The 21,240-nt window shown below is 40.7% G+C and overlaps 1 protein-coding gene across 5 annotated transcripts in view; it reads left to right on the top strand.

Moving 5' to 3' along the window:
* The window catches only part of LOC135548732 (opioid-binding protein/cell adhesion molecule-like), a 582,577-nt gene that overhangs the window by 504,620 nt on the left and 56,717 nt on the right, over positions 1 to 21,240 (top strand). For all 5 annotated transcript variants that reach the window (XM_064978603.1, XM_064978606.1, XM_064978602.1 and 2 more), the window contains one exon: positions 18,454 to 18,579. In XM_064978603.1, the coding sequence (XP_064834675.1) occupies positions 18,454 to 18,579 (126 nt within the window). The remainder of the gene's footprint in view (positions 1 to 18,453; positions 18,580 to 21,240) is intronic.

Here is a 21,240-nt window from a genome sequence, read left to right as displayed (position 1 = left end):
GAACAAACCATGTATAGGTTATTCCAAGCTTCAGTGAGGCCTTTGAATAGTGTTTGTTTAAACATCTCTACACCCCAAATGTTTGCCCCCTGTTCTATTGATTTCAGTGTGATATCAATGGAAGTGATTAACAAAACTAGTGTTGCTTTACACTTACCGTGTAGGCGACCCACTTGAATCAAAATGCAACACTTCAAAAATGTAGGTAGCTGTCTTCTACAAATTGCCCTCTAACCAGTGATGTACACATTATTTCCAGATTCTGTGTGGTTTTTGAGCTGTGTTCATTTTAACAGGATGTGCAATCTCATCTCCCCCCTACATCCAGTTACCATGTGATTTTCGAGTGGTGGTAGTTTCAACAGCGCATAACCCCCCCCAAGTGATATGATACTATTGTTGCACATATATGTGTACACAGTACATGTTCTGTTTATGTTTTCTATATATCAAATTGTTTTTGCATATTGGTTATTGATTTGGACACTTTAAAACTGTTTTGAGATTCGGCTATTCATCAATATGTCTTGTCAACATGAAGCAGCGACATCATTTTCCACTAAAGTTGTAGTAAAATAAATGTATATATGCGTGTGTGCTTTGAAGCCCACAACATAATGTTTACCGTATTGTGTACACAAAAGGTAGGCTTTCTAGTACTCCTTTCTGCCACCTCTGGTCTCTTGCTCCTCCCACCCCTACAGAAGGGAAGCTCCTGCTCAGCCCAGTCAAAATTGGTGGAATGGTGGAACCAGCTTCCCCCTGAAGCTAGGACAGTCCTTGCCCTATCTTCCCAAAAACGTATGAAAACCTACCTCTTCAAAGAGCATCTTAGATAATCCCACAGCACCCACACATTTGTTTTGTCTTTAGTGAACTAACACAAGCACTTCACTCCCCTCGCCCACCCCCCATACTAGTACTGACTTTGCTAATATCTACTTTATTGAGGAAGAATGTACTTATGAGTGAGATAGTTAGGTGGGACAACTACATATCTTAAAATGATTGCACTACTGTGCCTGTCACTCTGGATAAGAGTGTCTGCTAAATTAATAAAATGTATTGAAAATGCATTTGAAAATGTACTCAACTTTATCATCTGCCAAAACAAGCCGCTGCTATTTCATAATAACCATGTTTTAGTTGTTAATAATGAGAATGATTGAGTATTTCATGGCTAATATATTGAATATGTATAAGGGCTGTGTTTAGCAATCCTCAACTGACTGACTGACATCCAATGGCTTGACCCGTGAATACAGGTGTGATCAGATAACGATGAGTTCATTACCATTTTAGAGTGATGCAACGCTGGCAGTCCTAATGAAAGACTCCCCAGACCGTCAACGTTGCCAAGTGCTAATTTTGCTGCCTCTAGCGCTACATACCTTTCAGAGATAATATACTGTAGCTGTTGACATGTTCACAATCCTCTCTCCTAGTCTTGTTTTGCCTCCGGGCTATTAGACACAAGGCCAATATCCATAAAAGAAAACATGGACTATAGAAGTCTGTACTATACATGCATTCCTTGTCATTATGGCACAAGAGGCCAAAAAATATATATATAATTCTTCATTGAAACTGTTCTAGATAGAAGAATCTTTGTACAAAAATGTGTGTTGTGTAACAGGCACATCAGCAGAATAACCCTTTCTTTGCAGGTCCTCCAGTTGATGCCAAAAAGTCTATATTTGGAAAAATTACCCTGATTAACTCTTTAGTCATATCCCAGTTTACGTATTTACTTATGGCCCTACCTATGCCTAACGACTTTTTTTTATTTTTTTAATGAGCAAAAAAATATTCCACTTTATTTGGAACGGCAAGACAGGCCTATTTATATAATGAATTCTGAGGGCAAAAAATGACTAAATATTAATGCACTGGACCTCATACTAAAGGCTTTAGTCATACAAAAACTATACTTAAATCCGAACTGGTTCTCTGGCAGATTTCCCTTTATTTAGATTACAATATCTCCAAAATATCTCTATTTTTAAAACAAGCCATAGAAAGCTGGTTGCAATTTCAGTGTAAAAGACCAGAAAATACAGAACAAATAACACAAGAAATATTATGGTTAAACTTAAATATTAGTAATTGATAAAAACTTTACATGATAAAAAATGGTATATATATTATGTGACACTCCAAAATTACAAATCAAATACATACACATACAGTGCCTTACGAAAGTATTTGGCCCCCTTGAACTTTGCGACCTTTTGCCACATTTCAGGCTTCAAACATAAAGATATAAAACTGTATTTTTTTGTTAAGAATCAGCAACAAGTGGGACACAATCATGAAGTGGAACGACATTTATTGGATATTTCAAACCTTTTTAACAAATCAAAAACTAAAAAATTGGGTGTGCAAAATTATTCAGCCCCCTTAAGTTATTACTTTGTAGCGACACCTTTTGCTGCGATTACAGCTGTAAGTCGCTTGGGGTATGTCTCTGAATTTTTTCCCATTCCTCCTTGCAAAACAGCTCGAGCTCAGTGAGGTTGGATGGAGAGCATTTGTGAACAGCAGTTTTAAGTTCTTGCAGTGGCTTGGGTGGTTGTTGTCCTTGATGATCTTTTTGGCCTTCCTGTGACATCCGGTGCTGTAGGTGTCTTGGAGGGCAGGTAGTTTGCCCCCAGTCATGCGTTGGGCAGACCACACCACCCTCTGGGGAGCCCTGCAGTTGCCGTACCAGGCGGTGATCCAGCCCGACAGGATGCTCCCAATTGTGCATCTGTAAATGTTTGAGGGTTTTAGGGGCCAAGCCCCCTTAAGTTAAGTTCAATCTCAGCCTCCTGAGATTGAAGAGGTGCGGTTGAACCTTCTTCACTACTCTGTCTGTGTGGGTGGACCATTTCAGATCGTCAGTGATGTGTACGCCGAGGAACTTGAAGTTTTCCACATTCTCCACTGCGGTCCCGTCGATGTGGATAGGGGTGTGCTCACTCTACTGTTTCCTGAAGTCCACGATCAGCTCCTTTGTTTTGTTGACGTTGAGCGAGAGGTTATTTTCCTGGCACCACTCTACCAGGGCCTCACCTCCTCCCTGTAGGCCGTCTCATCATTGTTGTTAATCAGGCCTACTACTGTTGTGTCATCTGAGAATTTGATGATTGAGTTGGAATGGGTCTTGGTTGTCAGGTAAGGTAGAGGCCATATGATCCTTAATTAGCCCTCAAAGAACTTCATGATGATAGAAATGAGTGCTACAGTGCAATAGTCATTTAGTTCAGTTACCTTTCTTTTCTTGGGTACAGGACCAATGGAGGACTTCTTGAAGCAAGTGGGGACCGCCGACTGGGATAGGGAGAGATTAAATATGTCCATGGACACTCCAGCACGCTGGTCTGCGCATGCTTTGAGGACGCGACTAGGAATGTCGTCTGGGCCGCCAGCCTTGCGGTGTTAAGCTTAAATGCCTTACTCAAATCAAAGTTTATTTGTCATGTGCGCCGAATACAACAGGCGTTGTATTCAGTGAAATGCTTACTTATAGGCTCTAACCAATAGTGCGAAAAAAGTGTGTGTGTTTGTGTGTGTAGGTAATTAAAGAAATAAAACAACAGTAAAAAGACATTTCAAAATAACAGTAGCAAGGCTATATACAGACACCGGTTATTCAGGGTTATTGAGGTAGTATGTACATGTAGGTATGGTTGAAGTGACTATTGAACAGAGAGTAGCAGTAGCATAAAAGGAGGGGATGGCGGGTGGTTGGACACAATGCAGATAGCCCGGTTAGCCAATGTGCGGGAGCACTGGTTAGTCGGGATAATTGAGGTAACTGTGCATATATGATAAACAGAGAGTAGCAGCAGCGTAAAAGAGGGGCTGGAGGGGGGGGCACAAAATGGAATTAGTCCAGGTAACCATTTGGTTACCTGTTCAGGAGTCTTATGGCTTGGGAGTAAAAACTGTTGAGAAGTCTTTTTGTCCTAGACTTGGCACTCCGGTACCGCTTGCCATGCAGTAGTAAAGAGAACAGACTACGGAGAAGGAGAGCCCACAGTCCTTGGTAGCGGGCCGCATCGGTGGCACTGCGTTATCCTCAAAGTGGGCGAAGAAGGTGTTTCGCTTGTCCGGAAGCAAGATGTGGCCTTTTCTCTTCATATTCCATGATTGTCTGTAGACACTGCCACATACGTCTCGTGTCTGAGCCGTTGAATTGCGACTCCACTTTGTCTCTGTAATGACATTTATCCTATTTGATTGCCTTATGGAGAGAATAACTGCACTGTTTGTATTTGGCTATATTCACAGTCACCTTGCCATGGTTAAATGTGGTGGTTCCCTCTTTCAGTTTTGTGTAAATGCTGCCATCTATCCACTGTTTCTGGTTTGGGCAGGTCTTAAACTTTGAGTTTTTCAACGTAAATGATTATATAAAGTTCTTGCAACTAATAGAAATGTTATATATATATATATAAGGGATACAACCACCCCAGCTCTGTAGATTTATCTGCTTAGAGACAGAATCATTATATCACTTGTTTTGATACTGCCTATAGGTAACTTATTTTTGGTCACAGATTCAGGAATGGCTGAAGAACTGCAACATTTACCTGAAGCTAACTCTTCGTATAGCACTTCTGGGTGATTTGAAAACTTATAACCAATTGATCAAAAATACTCTTAGCACAAATGTTTACCGTTAATTTATAATCTGTAGAAACTATGAGAATAGAAAGTTTCAGAAAATGTGTGAAATATCACAGAAAAATGTATGGCAATTAGGAATGAAAATGGGATGGTTTTCAGAGGTAGATGGGAGGGGATGAGGGTAGCTGAAGGGTGGGACTAAAAATAAACAAAAAAGATAACTAATGTAAAATATACTGTGTCCGTAAAGTGTATATAGTACAGTACCAGTCAAAAGTTGACACACCTACTCATTCCAGGGTATATATTTTGACTATTTCCTACATTGTAGAATAATAGTGAAGACATCACAACTATGAAATAGCACATATGGAATAAAGTAGTAAAAGTGTTAAAAATATCAAAATATATTTGAGATTTGAGATTTTTCAAAGTAGCCACCCTTTGCCTTGATGACAGCTTTGCACACTTTTGACATTCTGTCAACCAGCTTCATGAAATGCATTTCAATTAACAGGGGTGCCTTGTTAAAAGTTCATTTATTTTGCAGACGACACAACAGTGGTAGGCCTCATCACCGACAACGATGAGACAGCATATATGGATGAGGTCAGAGACCTGGCAGTGTAGTGCCAGGATAACAACCTCTCCCTCAACGTGATCAAGACAAAATAGATGATTGTGGACTACAGAAAAAGGAGGTTCCTTGGTGTCATTGGTGTTTTCATCACCAACAGCTGCACAATCGAGAGCATCCTGACTGTTTGCATTACCGCCTGGTGTGGCAACTGCTCGACCTCCGACCGCAAGGCACTACAGAGGGCAGTGCGTATGACCCAGTCCATCACTGGGGTCAAGCTTTCTGCCATCCAGGACCTCTATGCCAGGCGGTGTCGGAGGAAGGCCCAAAGATTCTAGCCACCCTAGTCATAGACTTTTCTCTCTGCTACCCCACGGCAAGCTGTACCGGAGAACTTGCCGTCTAGGTCAAAAAGGCTTCTTAACAGCTTCTACCCCCAAGCCATAAGACTCTTGAACAGTTAATCAAATGGCTACCCGGACTATTTGCATTGTCCCCACTACAAACCCCATTTTTACGCTGCTGCTACTCTGTTTATTGTCCATGCATAGTCACTTTACCTCTACCTACAGATAACCTCGAACCGGGGTCCCCACACATTGGCTCTGTACCGGAACCACCTGTATATAGCCTCCCTACTGTTATTTTATTGTTGCTCCTTAATTATTAAAACTGCATTGTTGGTTAAGGGCTTGTAAGTACGCGTTTCAATTTAAGGTCTATGTGCGCATGTGACAATGAAAATTTGATTTGATTTTGAATGAGTAGGTTTGTCCAGACTGGTACTGTATGTATAAGTTGGAAGTAGAAGCCTAAGTATTGTTGTCCATTAATTTACTCCAATTAGGGAAAGGTGGAAGGGTTAGGGGAAAAGAAATAAGGATTTAAAAAAATATTGTTTTCAGTCTGGCCACTTAAAACAAAAATGTCAAACGGTGTTATTATTATATTAAAACCAAAAAATGTATAGGTACGGCGATTATCTAATAGCCTGGAAGAAAGGTTAATAACAATCTATGTATTTTGTGGTTCAAGATCATTTGTATTTTATCATTGTTTTGAGAGAGATGGAGAGGGGTTAGAAGCTGGAATGAGCACCCTTGCTCAGAGGTAGTTTAACACAGCTGTTTTTACAAAACAAATTCAATTAATTGCTGATAAAGGCATACTCTCGGTCCTGTCAGAATGTTTACACTGTATCTGAGGTGTTAACCATGTTAGGAGAAGACCCAGATGCAGACAGTGTCTAAGTAACATAAGTTTATTACTAGAACAGGGGGCAGGCAAAACGACAGGTCAAGGGCAGGCAGAGGTCAGTAATCCAGATCAGAGTCCATGGTACAGAACAGCAGGCAGTCTTGGGGTCAGGCAGAATGGTCAAACCGGGAAAACTAGAAGACAGGAACTAGAAAAAGATAGGAGCAAGGGGGAAACGATGGTCGGCTTGATGGATAAAACAAACTGGCAACAGACAAACAGAGAACACAGGTATAAGTACACTGGGGATAATGGGGAACATGGGCGACACCTGGACGGGGTGGTGACAAGCACAAAGACAGGTGAAACAGATCAGGGTGTGACATGTTAGAACTGACACAAGCTGTTCTTCTAACGTGTTCACATGAAATTGCATCTGTCCTTTCAATAGAACATAAACATTCCTGTTGAACCCACAGTAAGGCATTCTTTAATCTGCAACTGATTGTTTTAAGGCCACAGCCAGACATTCTGAAATGGAAAATGGCTTATGCCTTATCTCCAATTCAGTGTGTTCTGTCTTGGTGGTTTAGTGTCATAGTCTCTCATGACTGTATATGGCACAATGTAGATTTTTTGTTGATGAGAGATTGCATCGCATCATGAAATAGTCTCCTCGCTTCACCACTTCAAAAGAGTAGTCCGCATCACCTGAGCAAGGGAATCAGACGTAGACATCAAGGATTTGTTGAGTTGTTGTTGTTTTTTTTTGGGGGGGGCTTTTTGAAGAACTGTCATTCTGGAGGATTGGATTCTCAACCTGCCTTGGTGTCTTCGATGCCTACAAACTGTTAGGGTTGCTGGGGTGGAGACGCAGTCAGGAGATTGTTGATGGGAAGCAATTACACAATTTACACGTTGCAAGCTTTTGAATGCTTGCTTTGCCGATTTTAAATCAAGAGCCCGTTAAGTACATCAATGTCTTTCCTATTCATGTGCTAATTCATTCTTTCAAGCCAGTTTTGTTGAAGTGGGAGGAAAACATCTCCACGGTGATGTTTGTAGAGGGGGCAGGGAAATGTAGCCGTGAGTTTATGCCAAGATGCTAGACGCACTGATTGAAAGGCCCAAGCTCAAAGTGGTTTGGAAAGGCAAGAGTTACTGGAGCATATTTAACGTCTATATCTATATATATTCTTTAAGTAGTTGCTCGTTGTGTGTGATAAGGAGAGGAGGTCAAGGAGAAACAAAGCCAATTTGTCATAATCCCCACACACAGCACTTCCAAGCTTTCATCACTGTCACCGCATTTATGAGGGAAGATGAGAATATTGAGGCTACAGGACTGCACGGCATGTTGTTTGGTTTCCTTTCCCATAGTTGTTGTTTTTCCCTCCAATTCACTAAGTGCTTGCAGTTTGAACTTGTTCTAATTCCTCCGCACGCTTTCTTTTCTCGATACGTCATATTATGGAAACGCATTAAATTGAGATTTAGAGCATGAATTAGTCTAGGCTGAATAAGGATAGGATTTGCCTGAGATAATCCCTTTAAACTGTGCTTTGGCTTGAGTTAACATTCTAATGTATTGTCTAACGGTAAAGGGATCATTGACTGTATTTTATGCGATGTGGCCAACCTGTCGACAAAATTACTTTAAGGTGTTTGATTGAATGACTTCAGATATGACCTCATTTGAAATACAGTGCCACACCAGTAGATCACTGCTTTATGATGAATAACACCTCTAGTATCTACCAGATGAACCTTCCAAATTAATTTAAAGGATCCCAAGTAACTGCCACAGAGTTTTGGCTGTTGTCTGCAAGTCTAGTTGATGTACACGATTAGGAGAAAAATAGGTGCTATCTAGAACCTAAAGGGCTTATTTGGCTGTCCCCATTGGAGAACCCTTCTGAGTTCCAGGTAGAACCCTATTGGGTTCAATGTCGTCGAATAACAATTTTTTCTAAGAGTGTATAGTGGTTAGAGCATTGGGCCAGTAAGCGAAAGGTTGCTAGATCAAATCCCCGAGCTGACAAGGTAAAAATCTGTCGCTCTGCCCCTGAACGAGGCAGTTAACCCACTGTTCCTAGGCCGTCATTGTAAATAAGAATTTGTTCTTAACTGACTTGCCTAGTTATATAAAGATTAAATTTGTAAAATAAAGTCTAAATAATACACCCCTGAAAAAACCCAGACAATTCCTAGAAATCCAAATCAATAATGAAATATTGATCCTTTGCTCTAGTAGCTGCAAGTTTTTGGGATACGCCTTAAGCAGATAACATTTTAAGATCATCAGTACTTATTTAATGGGTCTGAGAAAGGAAAGGGGAATTCTCTGCAAAGTAGCTATCTCGCTCAAAGGAATGACGCAGGCCTGTTTATGATAGAAGGCGAATTGCATCAGTGGAAATGCAGATGCCGCAAATATGCCATGCTTGATTACCAAATTTACATTTTAATCAATGCCTGGAAGAGGTCATCATTTGCATGTCAAATCATCTGACATTTCCACAAGATGCAAACAATGTTGCCGCAGCTGTGGAGCCAACATTTGAGAAGATTAATTCACTCTAAGGGTGTATATTTCTTCACTGAGGAGCAAGAACATCTTGTCTTGTCACATTGGACAAAATTAACTGGATTGCTTACGACTTAAGTGGCTGTGTATGAGATGTTACAGCGTTGGAATGATTGGTTTCACCTGGATGTGCAATGAAACAATATTTTTGTTGGCAATCACAGTCAAGATGACTGTAGTTGTTATTCTGGTGGATATCCTAGTTTGCTAATTGAGATGTCCCGGTTTTAGTAATCTCTACGGGCCTGAGCTTGGAAATAATTGGGTTCAGTGTCTCATAAGGCCTTGTTCAGGTAAGGGCTTCATTTCATAACAGATCAAAATCTCGAAGACCATACCACCAGGGGGTAATCTCCATTTTCTGTAATAATATTTTCTTTTCCCCTGGCTTCCAATGGTGAAGCAGCTGGGATTCTAGGTTAAGAATATAGGGCTAATACAGCCAGCTAGACACAAGCTAATTATTTTGATTCAGCATAGCAGCCTGCTGACTTAAGAATCCTTTGAAGCTCTGAAATCCTCCATCAAAAGTGAAGGGAAGGGACAGCTCTATTATAAATAAATGTAACATGCTTTACCTCATATAAAAGATTGGAATTCTCCAATCTGGTAGCAACACATACACAGGTTACATCCCAATTCACAACCTATTCCCTACATAGTGCACTACTATTGACCAGGGCCCAAAGATTGCCATTTGGGTCACATTCACACAGGCTGATCTCTTTATTGGCCGTGTGACAGACTGTGCAATATAAAAGGAAAGACCCTCACAGGAAGCACTTTATTGGCTTTGAAAGTGCTTTTTGTGCACTTGGCTGGTTATTCGCATTTGTAAAAAATATGGTTGGTAAATAGGCCTATATGACTACCAGTAAATATGCGTATATTTTGAATGATCCATCACACTTGTGCAGCTTTCTTTAATTGAGGATGTTTTAATGAATTTAAAAAAGGGTCCTTTATTTCACACAGTCCTTCATTTTTAACTGTTGAATTAATTCAAGAAGCACCGCTGATGCACGATTTTAGTGAAATCTGTATGTAAAACCTCCAAAGATAAGAAAATTGAATACAGTCGATTCATCAAAATAAAGATATGATTGTCATGAATATTGATGCTCACTTACTATTCAAAGTAAAACATTGATAGAACGATATGTTTTACCAATTACTTGAAACACGTCATCTACTATAAATGGCTGCCGCTGGTAAAACCCCTCAGGTCATTATAACTAACACACAGAAGGGTAGATAATCACACAATGGAGGGGGTACAGTGAATACAAATATGAGATACATATTTTATATATAGTCAGATTTGGGTTGCACAGTTGGAGAGGGCAAGAGAGTGGGCTGTCTTTGATACAGCAGCCTCCAGTTGTGTTGGTGTGTTCTTTTCTGTCGGTAGACTGGATAACTAAAATGTTTTTAGATTATGTGCTATTTCCTGCCGGGACAACAACCCAATATATATTTTTTAATGCCTGACTGACAGGCAATATCTGGAAAATGCAGGCATTAGTACACCAATTTGACTGTATCAAGTGGGTTTAAACTGTGTCACTGGCAGAGGATGTGTCACATCCATCTAGACTACAGTCTGTTCGATAGGAGGATTTCAATTGAATATCAGTTTCTATTCAATTTTGACACATGCACTGACTAGAATCTAGGAATAGAAATTGAACGGACCTGTGCCATGGTAAATGATAAGAGCAGTCAGATGAACTTCTGCAGTGACATGACAGCTCAAATTTAGTTCCTAAACTGAAGGTATTTTTTTAGCTCCAGAAATATTGGAAGATTCACCCTAACTCGAATAACTACTACAGGCTGGGAGAACCAAGACAAATAAAGTGTAGCTGACACACTTTCTGGGCACTTGTCATTCATACGGGAGGGAACTAAGGATTAACTTGACACGTGATACATTATTCATGGCAAATGTCTAGCAAAACAAGCCCAATGTGACAAAACAAGCCCAATGTGACAAAACAGTGGTGTTGCAGTTTTTATTTATTTTTCAGTTAGTGATCGTCAAACTTTGTATGATGGGACGCATTACTTGAAATTGTAAATACCAAATCTAGGAAACAGACAAACAGATAAATACAGTCCCAGTCAAAATTTTGGACACACCCACTCATTCCAGTTTTTTTTTTCTTTACTATTTTCTACATGGTAGACTTCAAAACTATTAAATAATGAATATGGAATCATGTTATAACCAAAAAGGTGTTAAACAAATCAAAATATATTTTATATTTGAAATTCTTAAAAGTAGCCACCCTTTGCTTTGATGACAGTTATGCACACTTGGCATTCTCTCAACCAGCTTCATGAGCTTGTCACCTGGAATGCATTTCACAGAAATGTTAAAAGTGCCTTGTTAAAAGTTCATTTGTGGAATTTCTTTCCTTCCTAATGCGTTTGAGCCAATCAGTTGTGTTGTGACAAGGTAGGGGTGGTATAGCCCTAAGATAGCCCTATTTGATAAAAGACCAAGTTCATATTATGGTAATTATGGCAAAGTTGAAGTAAGCAAAGAGAAAGGACAGTCTATCATTACTTTAAGACATGAATGTCAGTCAATACTGAAAATTTCAAGAGCAAAAACCATCAAGCGCAATGACTGGCTCTCACGAGGATTGCCACAGGAAAGGAAGACACAGAGTTACTTCTGCTGCAGAGGATAAGTTCATTAGAGTTACCAGACTCAGATTGCATCCCAAATAAATGCTTCAGAGAGTTCAAGTAACAGATACATCTCAACATCAACTGTTCAGAGTAGACTGTGTGAATCAGGCCTTCATGGTCGAATTGCTGGAAAGAAACCACTACTAAAGGACAACAATAATAAGAAGAGACTTGCTTGGACCAAGAAACATGAGCAATGGACATTAGACCGGTGGAAATCTGTCATTTGGTCTGAAGAGTCCAAATTGGATTTTTGGTTCCAACTGCAGTGTCTTTGTGAGACACAGAGTAGGTGAACGGATGATCTCCGTATGTGTGGTTCACGCCATGAAGCATGGAGGAGGAGGTGTGATGGTATGGGTGCTTTGCAGGTGACTGATTTATTTTATATTCAAGGCACTGTTAACCACCATGGCTACCACAGCATTCAGCAGCGATATGCCATCCCATTTGGTTTACGCTTAGTGGAGTGATCATTTGTTTTTCAACAGACAATGACCCAACACACCTCCAGGCTGTGTAAGGCCTATTTGACCAAGAAGGAGAGTGATGGAGTGCTGCATCAGATGACTTGGCCTCAACGCAATTGAGATGGTTTGGGATGAGTTGGACCACAGAGTGAAGGAAAAGCAGCCAACAAGTGCTCAGCATATGTGGGAACTCTTTCAAGACTTTTGGAAAAGCTTTCCAGGTGAAGCTGGTTGAGATAATGCAAAGTGTGCAAAGCTGTCATCAAGGCAATATATTTTGATTTGTTTTAATTCTATTTAGGTTACTACATTTGTGTTATTTCATAGTTCATGTCTTCAATATTATTCTAAAATGAAAAATCCTTGAATGAGTAGGTTTGTCCAAGCTTTTGATTGGTACTATACTGTAACGGTTTTGACTTGAGGTTATTGTTTGCAGGGGTGCCAGGTAGGTTGTGCCTACCAGAGAAAATATTGATTTCTCCTTTTTGTTTGGGAGGGAATGAGTCCCGTCTGGTCCGTCAAGTCTACACTAATACAAAGGACTCATGTAAAAGTCAGTATGGAAGTACTCTTTTCATAAACCCTTAAAACAATGGAAATAACTTCAAAAACTGTTCTTTTGCATTACCCAAAATAAATGATCACACACATAATGTAAACAAACAGTGAGCCCTGGTTCCTCAACAAAAGCCCCGTACCTCGGGCCCAAAAGATTCCAGCCCAGTAAGGAGTACAGTGATCCCAAGTGATCAGATTGCCATAAACTATTATTTTACCACACAACTATTTTACCACACAACTATAAAAAGAGTGTCACATTTCTGTAGTCTTCACTACAACTGAACACATAAATCATCACGGTATAAATCACACCAAAACAAATGGAAATACCGTATGTAACAAGTTGTAGTCAGTCAGACAATCCAATCTGCCAACAGATCTCCAGCGGGGAAAGGCCATGAAGAAACAGCAGAGACCAACGTAAATTAGTAGTCCAACAATAGACATAGGTAGATCCAATAGTGGTTGATCCTGCGTCACGTTTACAGTACACACTTTACTACAAACAAAACAAACTGGGTCTCAACGAGCTTCCAAGCAGAGGGTAGAACACTTCCCCTCTCGGGCCACTGTCACAAATCCACTTTTGCACAGCTGATGCTGATCACTAATAGGGAATTAAAGGGGAAGCGCCCTATTGAAAGGAGAAGTACTGAGACGGTTCAGACAAATTCAGGGCAGTCACACACCCCTTCCCCTGGAAAAAGCCGACCATTGCCTTGGAACATCTTGGTCTGGGAAACCGAGAAAAGTCTCATCGTTTTCCTCTTCAAAGATATCCAGGACCTTGCGGTGCTCAATCTCCTCCAATTCCATAGCATCATCTGTGGATCTGTTGGCGTGGTATGCAAATTGGAGTGGGTCTAAGACAGGCAGAATGGTCAGGCAGGCAGGTACAGAGTCCAGAAACAGGCAAGGGTCAAAACCAGGAGGACTAGAAAAAGGAGAATAGCAAAAGGAGAATGGGAAAAACACACTGGTTGACTTGACTAAACATACAAGACAAACTGGCACGGAAAGACAGGAAACATAGGGATAAATGCACTGGGGAAAATAAGCGACACCTGGAGGGGGTGGAGACAATCACAGGAACAGGTGAAACAGATCAGGGCATGACACCCTAGTGTTCATCATTAATACTGTGTCTCAGAAGTTTCTGTCCATGACTGATGCAAACCGAAAAAGCATTAAAGACAGAGTTAAGGAGTACTTGCGGTCACTGAGAAAGTCTGGACATGACCCGTTCCCCCTTATGTAAGGAATTAGGCACTTTACCATGTTTACTACAGTATGTACTGTAGGCTATGTTACTTGTCAAACTGCACAGTAGCCTAATAAACAAATGCATATTTCTTCATCCGCATCTTTATGCTTTCGTTAATAAAATAATGACAAAAATATTCTTTCAAAATGCAGATGTTTATTTTGTTATGGATCCATAACGAATTACTATGGGAATAAATATCACTGAATGACAGAAATATTGGAACAAAGTAGGCTAATGAAGGTAAACAAATTGTTGGTTACCGGAAAATACTCTTTCAAAATGAATGGAAGAGACAGCATTCAGAGGTCAAGACAGCGCGACTCTGAAATGAGCACGAGGACTGGTCTTGATAAATCAAGAAGATTATTATTTTCACTGAATCTCCGTTTGGGTATTGGTTAGACTACAATTAGGGTGTGGAAATGTTATGCACTTAGTACTGTAGCCTACTCCCGACCGTCATGTTGTATATTGCCATATTTTCCTAACGGAAACCCTGAGGGTTTCATTTTTCGTTTTCTTGGAATAGAAACAGTATAATATTGATTAAATGAAATAAGCTTCACTTCTTAAAATAAATACCATATACTATGTTCTTACAAAAAAAGTTTAGATTCTCTAGTGGTCAAACTAGCACTAATGGTAACAATGGCTGACAATTAAATAATGTGCCATAGAATTCTGCGGTAGCCCACATTGTGGCTTGAGCTTGGCTGAGAAGAATTGTTCAGCTTTTGAGTATGGATAATTTTTTTTTTTACCTTTATTTTACTAGGCAAGTCAGTTAATTAAGAACAAATTCTTATTTTCAATGACGGCCTAGGAACAGTGGGTTAACTGCCTGTTCAGGGGCAGAACGACAGATTTGCACCTTGTCAGCTCAGGGATTTGAACTTGCAACCTTCCGGTTGCTAGTCCAACGCTCGAACCACTAGGCTACCCAGCCACCCCAAAGGATGAGAGCGAAGCCACACCTGATCACTAACCTGGAACTGCATGTCTTGACTCTTGTTATCAAATTTTATCTTCTGCTTGAGATGTGCCTTGATCATTTTCTTTGAGATAAGAGCTCTCAAGTCGTGAATATGGCCTACCTGGTCATACCATGCAGAGTCTGGAGTAACTTGCTTGGGCTGTAGCACCATATCCAAGGATTCTCAGAGGCGACGACTCAGGTTCAGCTCTGCATGGGTGACTCCAGTGGACTCTTGCACAGCAGAATTCAGGGCAAATCGAAAACCCGTGAAGTTATTTGTCCCAGTGTTTGTGCTGGGTCCCAAAATAGGAAGCAACCATTGTCTTAAAGGTTTGATTAACCCTCTCGGTGAGGTTCGTCTGTGGATGATAGGCCGTGGTCAACATCTGTCTCAGGTTCCAACTTTGGCAGGTCTCAAAGAGACCTGGGAACCTCGGTTCAGCGAGTCAGGATCTCTTTCGTGAGGATGTTAGAGATGGTCCTCGCTGTAGCCTGACGAAGGGCAAAGAGCTCCACCCACTTGGAATATTAATCAACAAAAACAAGCATGTACACATTATGATTCGAGATTCTAGGAAATGGACCCATCAAATCCACACCCAACATTTCCCAAGGTCGGGAAACCACAGTTTGCTACAACTTGCCAGCAGTCTTTTTCCTTCTTGTTTGTACATTTGACAAACCTGACATTTTCAGATGTGTGACTTCACAGAGTTTTATGGCATGTTATTTAAGTGTGAACCACTGGTACCATTAATGCTAGTTAGTGCTAGTTTGACCACCAGAGGGCATCTTTGAGAAGCATTTAATAACCTTCAATAGTGGCTATACTAGAGAATTTAAAACATTTTTTGTAAGAACACATGCTGTCAATACTCCTCAAGGAAATGTTGGAGGACATTTATTTGAGTGGGAATGTACTAATCTTTGAAGCTGATTGCTTGTTGAACTATACAGCAGTGGGTGGCAGGTAGAGAGGCCGGCCAGCAACGGGAGAGTTGTTGGTTAGAATCGCAGGTTGTTGTCAGGAAAAATCTGGTGGGAGTGGTTGGAAAATCAGATGATTGCTGGTATTAGTGTCCTGGCCTCGTCACCATCTCCTGCCATTGTGCCTTTGAGCAAGGCACTTAATAGCTAAACTGCTCCAGGGCCGCTGCACTGTAGTTCATCCTGTTCTCCAACCTCTCCGTGGGTATGTGTGTAGGTGTGCATCTCGGGGGGAGGTGGGACTCAGAGAAGAGTCACCAAATCATTAGACATTCCTCTGGCTTGTTGACTAAAGTGATGGTGTGACATTTGACACAAATTTAGTTCACAAAATTCCAACAAATTCCCAAAGGTGCTTCAGCATTTTAGGGAGTGACATGGGCTTACGCATCACATGCCATTCTGTTCCCAGTGACTCCCTAAATAATGTGATTATTTGTATATTTGTACTGACTTTTTATTTATATTTGTGCTGACTGTTTCCTTTTTGTTCTCTGCAAGGGTTCCACAAAGACAAGGATTAGGCCTTGCACTGCACTCTTCTCAAATTGTGTTCAAGGTACAAAGGCAATCAATACATCAGCCATGAGATGAATTGTGTCTCGTTTGCATTTTTCTGGTACTGAACCACATTTCTTTGGGCTCCTCTCAAAAAGAACATACATCTCACTGTCTTTCTTGGAAATAGAAATATATAGAGAGAAAACAAAACGTGTCCTTTGACAGGACATATTGGAGATGTCGAAACACGAGGACAACTCTCTTTGGTTTGGCAGATACCTTGCCTGCCACTTGCTGTTGAGAGGAAAAGCATCATAGGTGGGGCACATTGTTCTTGGTAAATAGCTTGTCAGTCCGCCATTACACTTCCTCAAAAAAATGTGGAACAGGGATGGGAAACTACATTCCTCAGGGGCCTGATTTGTGGTGTCACACTTTTGCTCCATCTAACACACCTCCAACTAATCAACACATTTTGATTTGAGAATGCAATTAGTTTAATCAGCTGAGTTTGCTGGAGATGGGGAACAAGTGTCCCTGATGTGGAACATACAGCGCCTAATAATATCATTCAATATCACTATATTTCCATGTCTCATTCAAATGAAGTTGTAGGTAATGGATGACATTTTCACTACCTGAAGTGGCTTGAGAGGAATTATACATATTGTTAGTGGAAAAGTACTCAATTGAGCAATGTTTATTGCTACCTCACTCTGGTGCCAGGTCCAGAGTGACATTGAGGAGGGACATAGAAAGGGCTATTGGGTTTTTGTAGCAGGTTAAGGAGAACTTATACAGTAAGTTAGGATAATTAACGTAGCAGGTTAGGATAATTAGGTAAAGGTAAGGAAAAGGGTCAGGGTTAGTTTTAAAATGTCTGTTTTTTAAAAACATCCACTTTGGACATCAATTTCACAATAGCTGTATCCCATCTACACATGACCATAGAAAGGGGAGACATTTTAAGGCTTGCTTGCAGAAGTCCCTTCTTGTATAGTAGCTCACTGCTCAACTCGCTCCCCTTCACACTTTGACTGTTTTTAGGTCAAGGTGCTATTCCTGGTGCTTCTGCTTTTTGAAGAATAAAAAATATTTCAAAGACTAGTTTCCGGATCTTTGCAGAATTTCAGTGCTTTGCACTGTCAGGGATGAGCTTTTGAGTGAAGAGCAGGTGTAAAGTAAAAGCTGAAATGTGTGTTCTGGTAAGAGACTCCTGAAAGTGGCTGTGGCTGTTTCTCTTTGGATCTGCACTAGCAACGCTCAAGGTCATAGTTTTCAGATCACATCTGTGGTTTGTAACCATGTCTTGCTCTCTCTGTACCACATTCTAAAACCCCATGTTTATGATCTGTAGAAATGGTTTCATCTGAATGTACTCCAACCAACCATAGTAATGTTTAGTGTACTTTGTTCTTTTTTCTTACTTTATGTTCACCCCCAACTTGAGTAGGCCTTGTTCTAGCTGAACTTATCCGAGTGTATTGATGGTGAGCAGGCTACGGTGGCCCTTAGGTGCACCCATGGCCCAAACAGCAAACTAAGGCCCATTTAATACACTATCTTCCTTTGAGGTGGAATAACTCCTGTGACACGGTCACATTTTGATTTAGGTTATGGTTGAATAGCTCTGGCTCTTTGTTCAGTCCACTCTACCACCAGTGAATGCTTTTAAGGGCAAACTGTAATGTCAGGAAAGGCTATCTTTTTCTGAGTGCTCCTCCACTTTTCGGAGACTGGCTTATATGTTATAAGAGACACTGATGTAGCTGTTACACCGCTAACTTGATATCAAGATTCAGAGAACTCCGTTGCTCGCACCTGTCATATTTACAGTATTTTATATTTCAATATTTTGTATTTGATCTTTAATCCAAATTCTTGGTCACAAAGTTACAATAATAATGTATGTTATTGTTAATTGTCCAAAAAATTCAAATAAAATGTTACAAAAATAAAATGGTCAAACAAAGCAAATAGCAAACAAGTGTCGTTTTCTGTGTTTTGCAGTGCCCCCCACAATCATCAACTTGTCGAAGGACATCGTGGTCAACGAAGGCTCGAACGTCACTCTAATGTGCCAAGCCAGTGGCAAACCAGAACCCTCGCTCACCTGGAAACTTCTCTCTCCCTCAGGTAAGACAAAACCTACAACCTCACCTCGATTACTTGTTTATATACATTCCCGCTCTTTCTCTCTTGCTCTTTCTTTCTCAAACTCTCTCGCTCATTCCCCAGCCCCCTCCCCCTCTCTAGCATTCACTCCCCCCCTCTCACCCCCCCCTCTCTCTCTCACACACACACACACACACACACACACACACACACTCCCCTCTCTCTCAACTGTCTCCAGTCTGTCACCTTGACATTAGGTAACCCCAATGACACTTGGTGAACTGCATCCTTTTCCTTTATGGGTATCTCATTATCTGTCTACTACCTGTTCCCTAATCACCATTACGCACTAATGATATGTATAGAAATAATGTTTTGGAGGCATGTGAGTGAATGATGGAATACATTTCAGAATAATTTGCGTATTGTGAGCGTTGTTGCAAAGAGAAACATGTCACGGTTGACATCGAGTAGATTTAAAGCACTGGGCTCAAACATACCGCTATCTTGTCCAGAGGACGGAAGACCACAAAATAGTCTGCCTATCTAAGAGTCTATGCTTCACTTAGTCAGGCGAGGGGAAGCTTGCATTTGTAATGAGCTACATTTCACGTAGATGTTATTGTGCAACAGTTTCCTCCCCTCTCTCTCTCAATCTCTCCTTTTTTTGTCGCTACAAGGATCGCAGAATTTAAATGTTAATACGACAAGGATGTGACTGGCCCTGTCTTTTAGGAGATAAGTGGCGAGTTGCTTTGATAGGGCTCCATTTTCCACGCACTCCAGGATTCTTCTCGACTGGGGGGAGCCATAATTGGGCCAGTGACTGAAAAATAAAAACTGTCACTTGTTGTGCCAGTACCCCCTGAAAACATTGAAGACGCATGCACATTTACTCAATTATCGCCTCCTTCGGTGTCTATACTTTATAGACTGGCTAAAGTGCACAAACAAGCAGTTAGTCTTTGAGCTATATCACTCGGCATCAAAAATGTTGATGTGCATACAGCCAGTTGGAGAGACAGGTGGGGATGTACATACAGTGCCTTCATCCAAAGTGTAATTAATAACTTCACCATGCTCAAATGAATATTCAATGTCTGCTTTTTTAATTTTGACACATTTACCAATAGGTGCCCTTCTTTGCGAAGCATTAGAAAACCTCCCTGATTTTATAGTTGAATCTGTGTCTGAAATTCACTGCTCAACTGAGGAACCTTACAGCCAATTGTATGTGTGGGGTACAAAGATGAGGTACTCATTAAAAAATCATGTTAAACACTATTATTGCACACAGAGTGAATTCATGCAAGTTATTATGTGACTTGTTAAGCAAATGTTTACTCCTGAACTTATTTAGGCTTGCCATAACAAACGGGCTGAATACGTATTGACTCAAGACATGTCAGCTTTTCATTTGTTATTAATTTGTAAAAATGTCTAAAAACATAATTATGGGGTGTTGTGTGTAGGACAGTGACACAAAATCTCAATTTGATAAATTTTAAATGCAGGCTGTAACATAACAAAACGTCGGAAAAGGGGTATGAATAATTTCTGAAGGCACTGTATATGAACGGAGAACTTTCTGATGTGTCACAGTATATGCCATCATTGTTACGTCTACTTTCAACTCACACTCTCAAACACGTAGATCCCCTGAACGCAGCTCACTCTCCAGATCCCAATCACCTGAATTCTGATCACCTGTTCACACACCTGTATGTCATTATCATACACTATTTAGTTCAGTTCTTTGCACCACATCATTGTGAAGTATTGTTTGCCTTGTGACGCACTTCAGAGTGCTGGTTTTCCCCTGTAATTTAACCCTCCCGTCTATGATAGTTTTTTCCTGCCTCACTAATGACGCCTATTTCCTGCATGTACTTTAGTCTATCGGATTTCCTGTTATCAGCCTTTTCCCTGCCTGTACTGTTGCCTTTTTGGACAGATTAGCGATTACCTCTTTCCACTTTTTATAATTTCCGTCCAGGTTTGGAGCAGTTAATCAGGTTTTATGACATAGCCAGACCCTTAATTGATTCCCACGAAGTATTTGACGTCAGACGACGTCTTTTGGACATCTTTTTTTTTCAGTCTTTTTTTGGGCGGTCCTGACCCGCCTTGAAATCCTAACCAATCATAGTAATCCGCAGACATCCGGACGGCCTATATTTGGCCCAAACATAGACGTTCAGATTTGGTCCGGACTGGCCTTGATTTAGCTCAAGCATAGACATCTATAATTGGTTAAGATTTAGTCCTTTCTGGACCGGACCAAATCTGAACCAATCGTAGACATCTATGTTTCACAAGTTTGGACAGCACGGTACAGTGCAGAGTACAGTACATTACAGTACACAGTAAAATGTAGAGTACAGCACATTACAGTACAATACAGTAGAGTAGTGACAGACTAAATTTAATGCATTCAGGTGGTAACAGTGAATACTTTCTAGCTCATTATGGCTGTTATCCCAGAGGCAGGTTTTATGTTTTGTATCTACATGAGTTCTCCCCCAATTTCCCCCCTGGGTGTAGGCCTTTTCTACTGTATGCTGTATATGAGGTCATTCTAATGCTTGTGAACCATACTGTAACTGCACTAGATTGTTACTGCATTATATCTGCTTTTGGCATGCACTGATGGGAGACATTATGTTCATGCCACACATTATA

The sequence above is a fragment of the Oncorhynchus masou genome, chromosome 11 (assembly GCF_036934945.1).
Source record: "Oncorhynchus masou masou isolate Uvic2021 chromosome 11, UVic_Omas_1.1, whole genome shotgun sequence".
In the NCBI taxonomy this organism is placed as follows: domain Eukaryota; kingdom Metazoa; phylum Chordata; class Actinopteri; order Salmoniformes; family Salmonidae; genus Oncorhynchus; species Oncorhynchus masou.
This window is presented reverse-complemented; position numbering and strand designations above follow the sequence as displayed.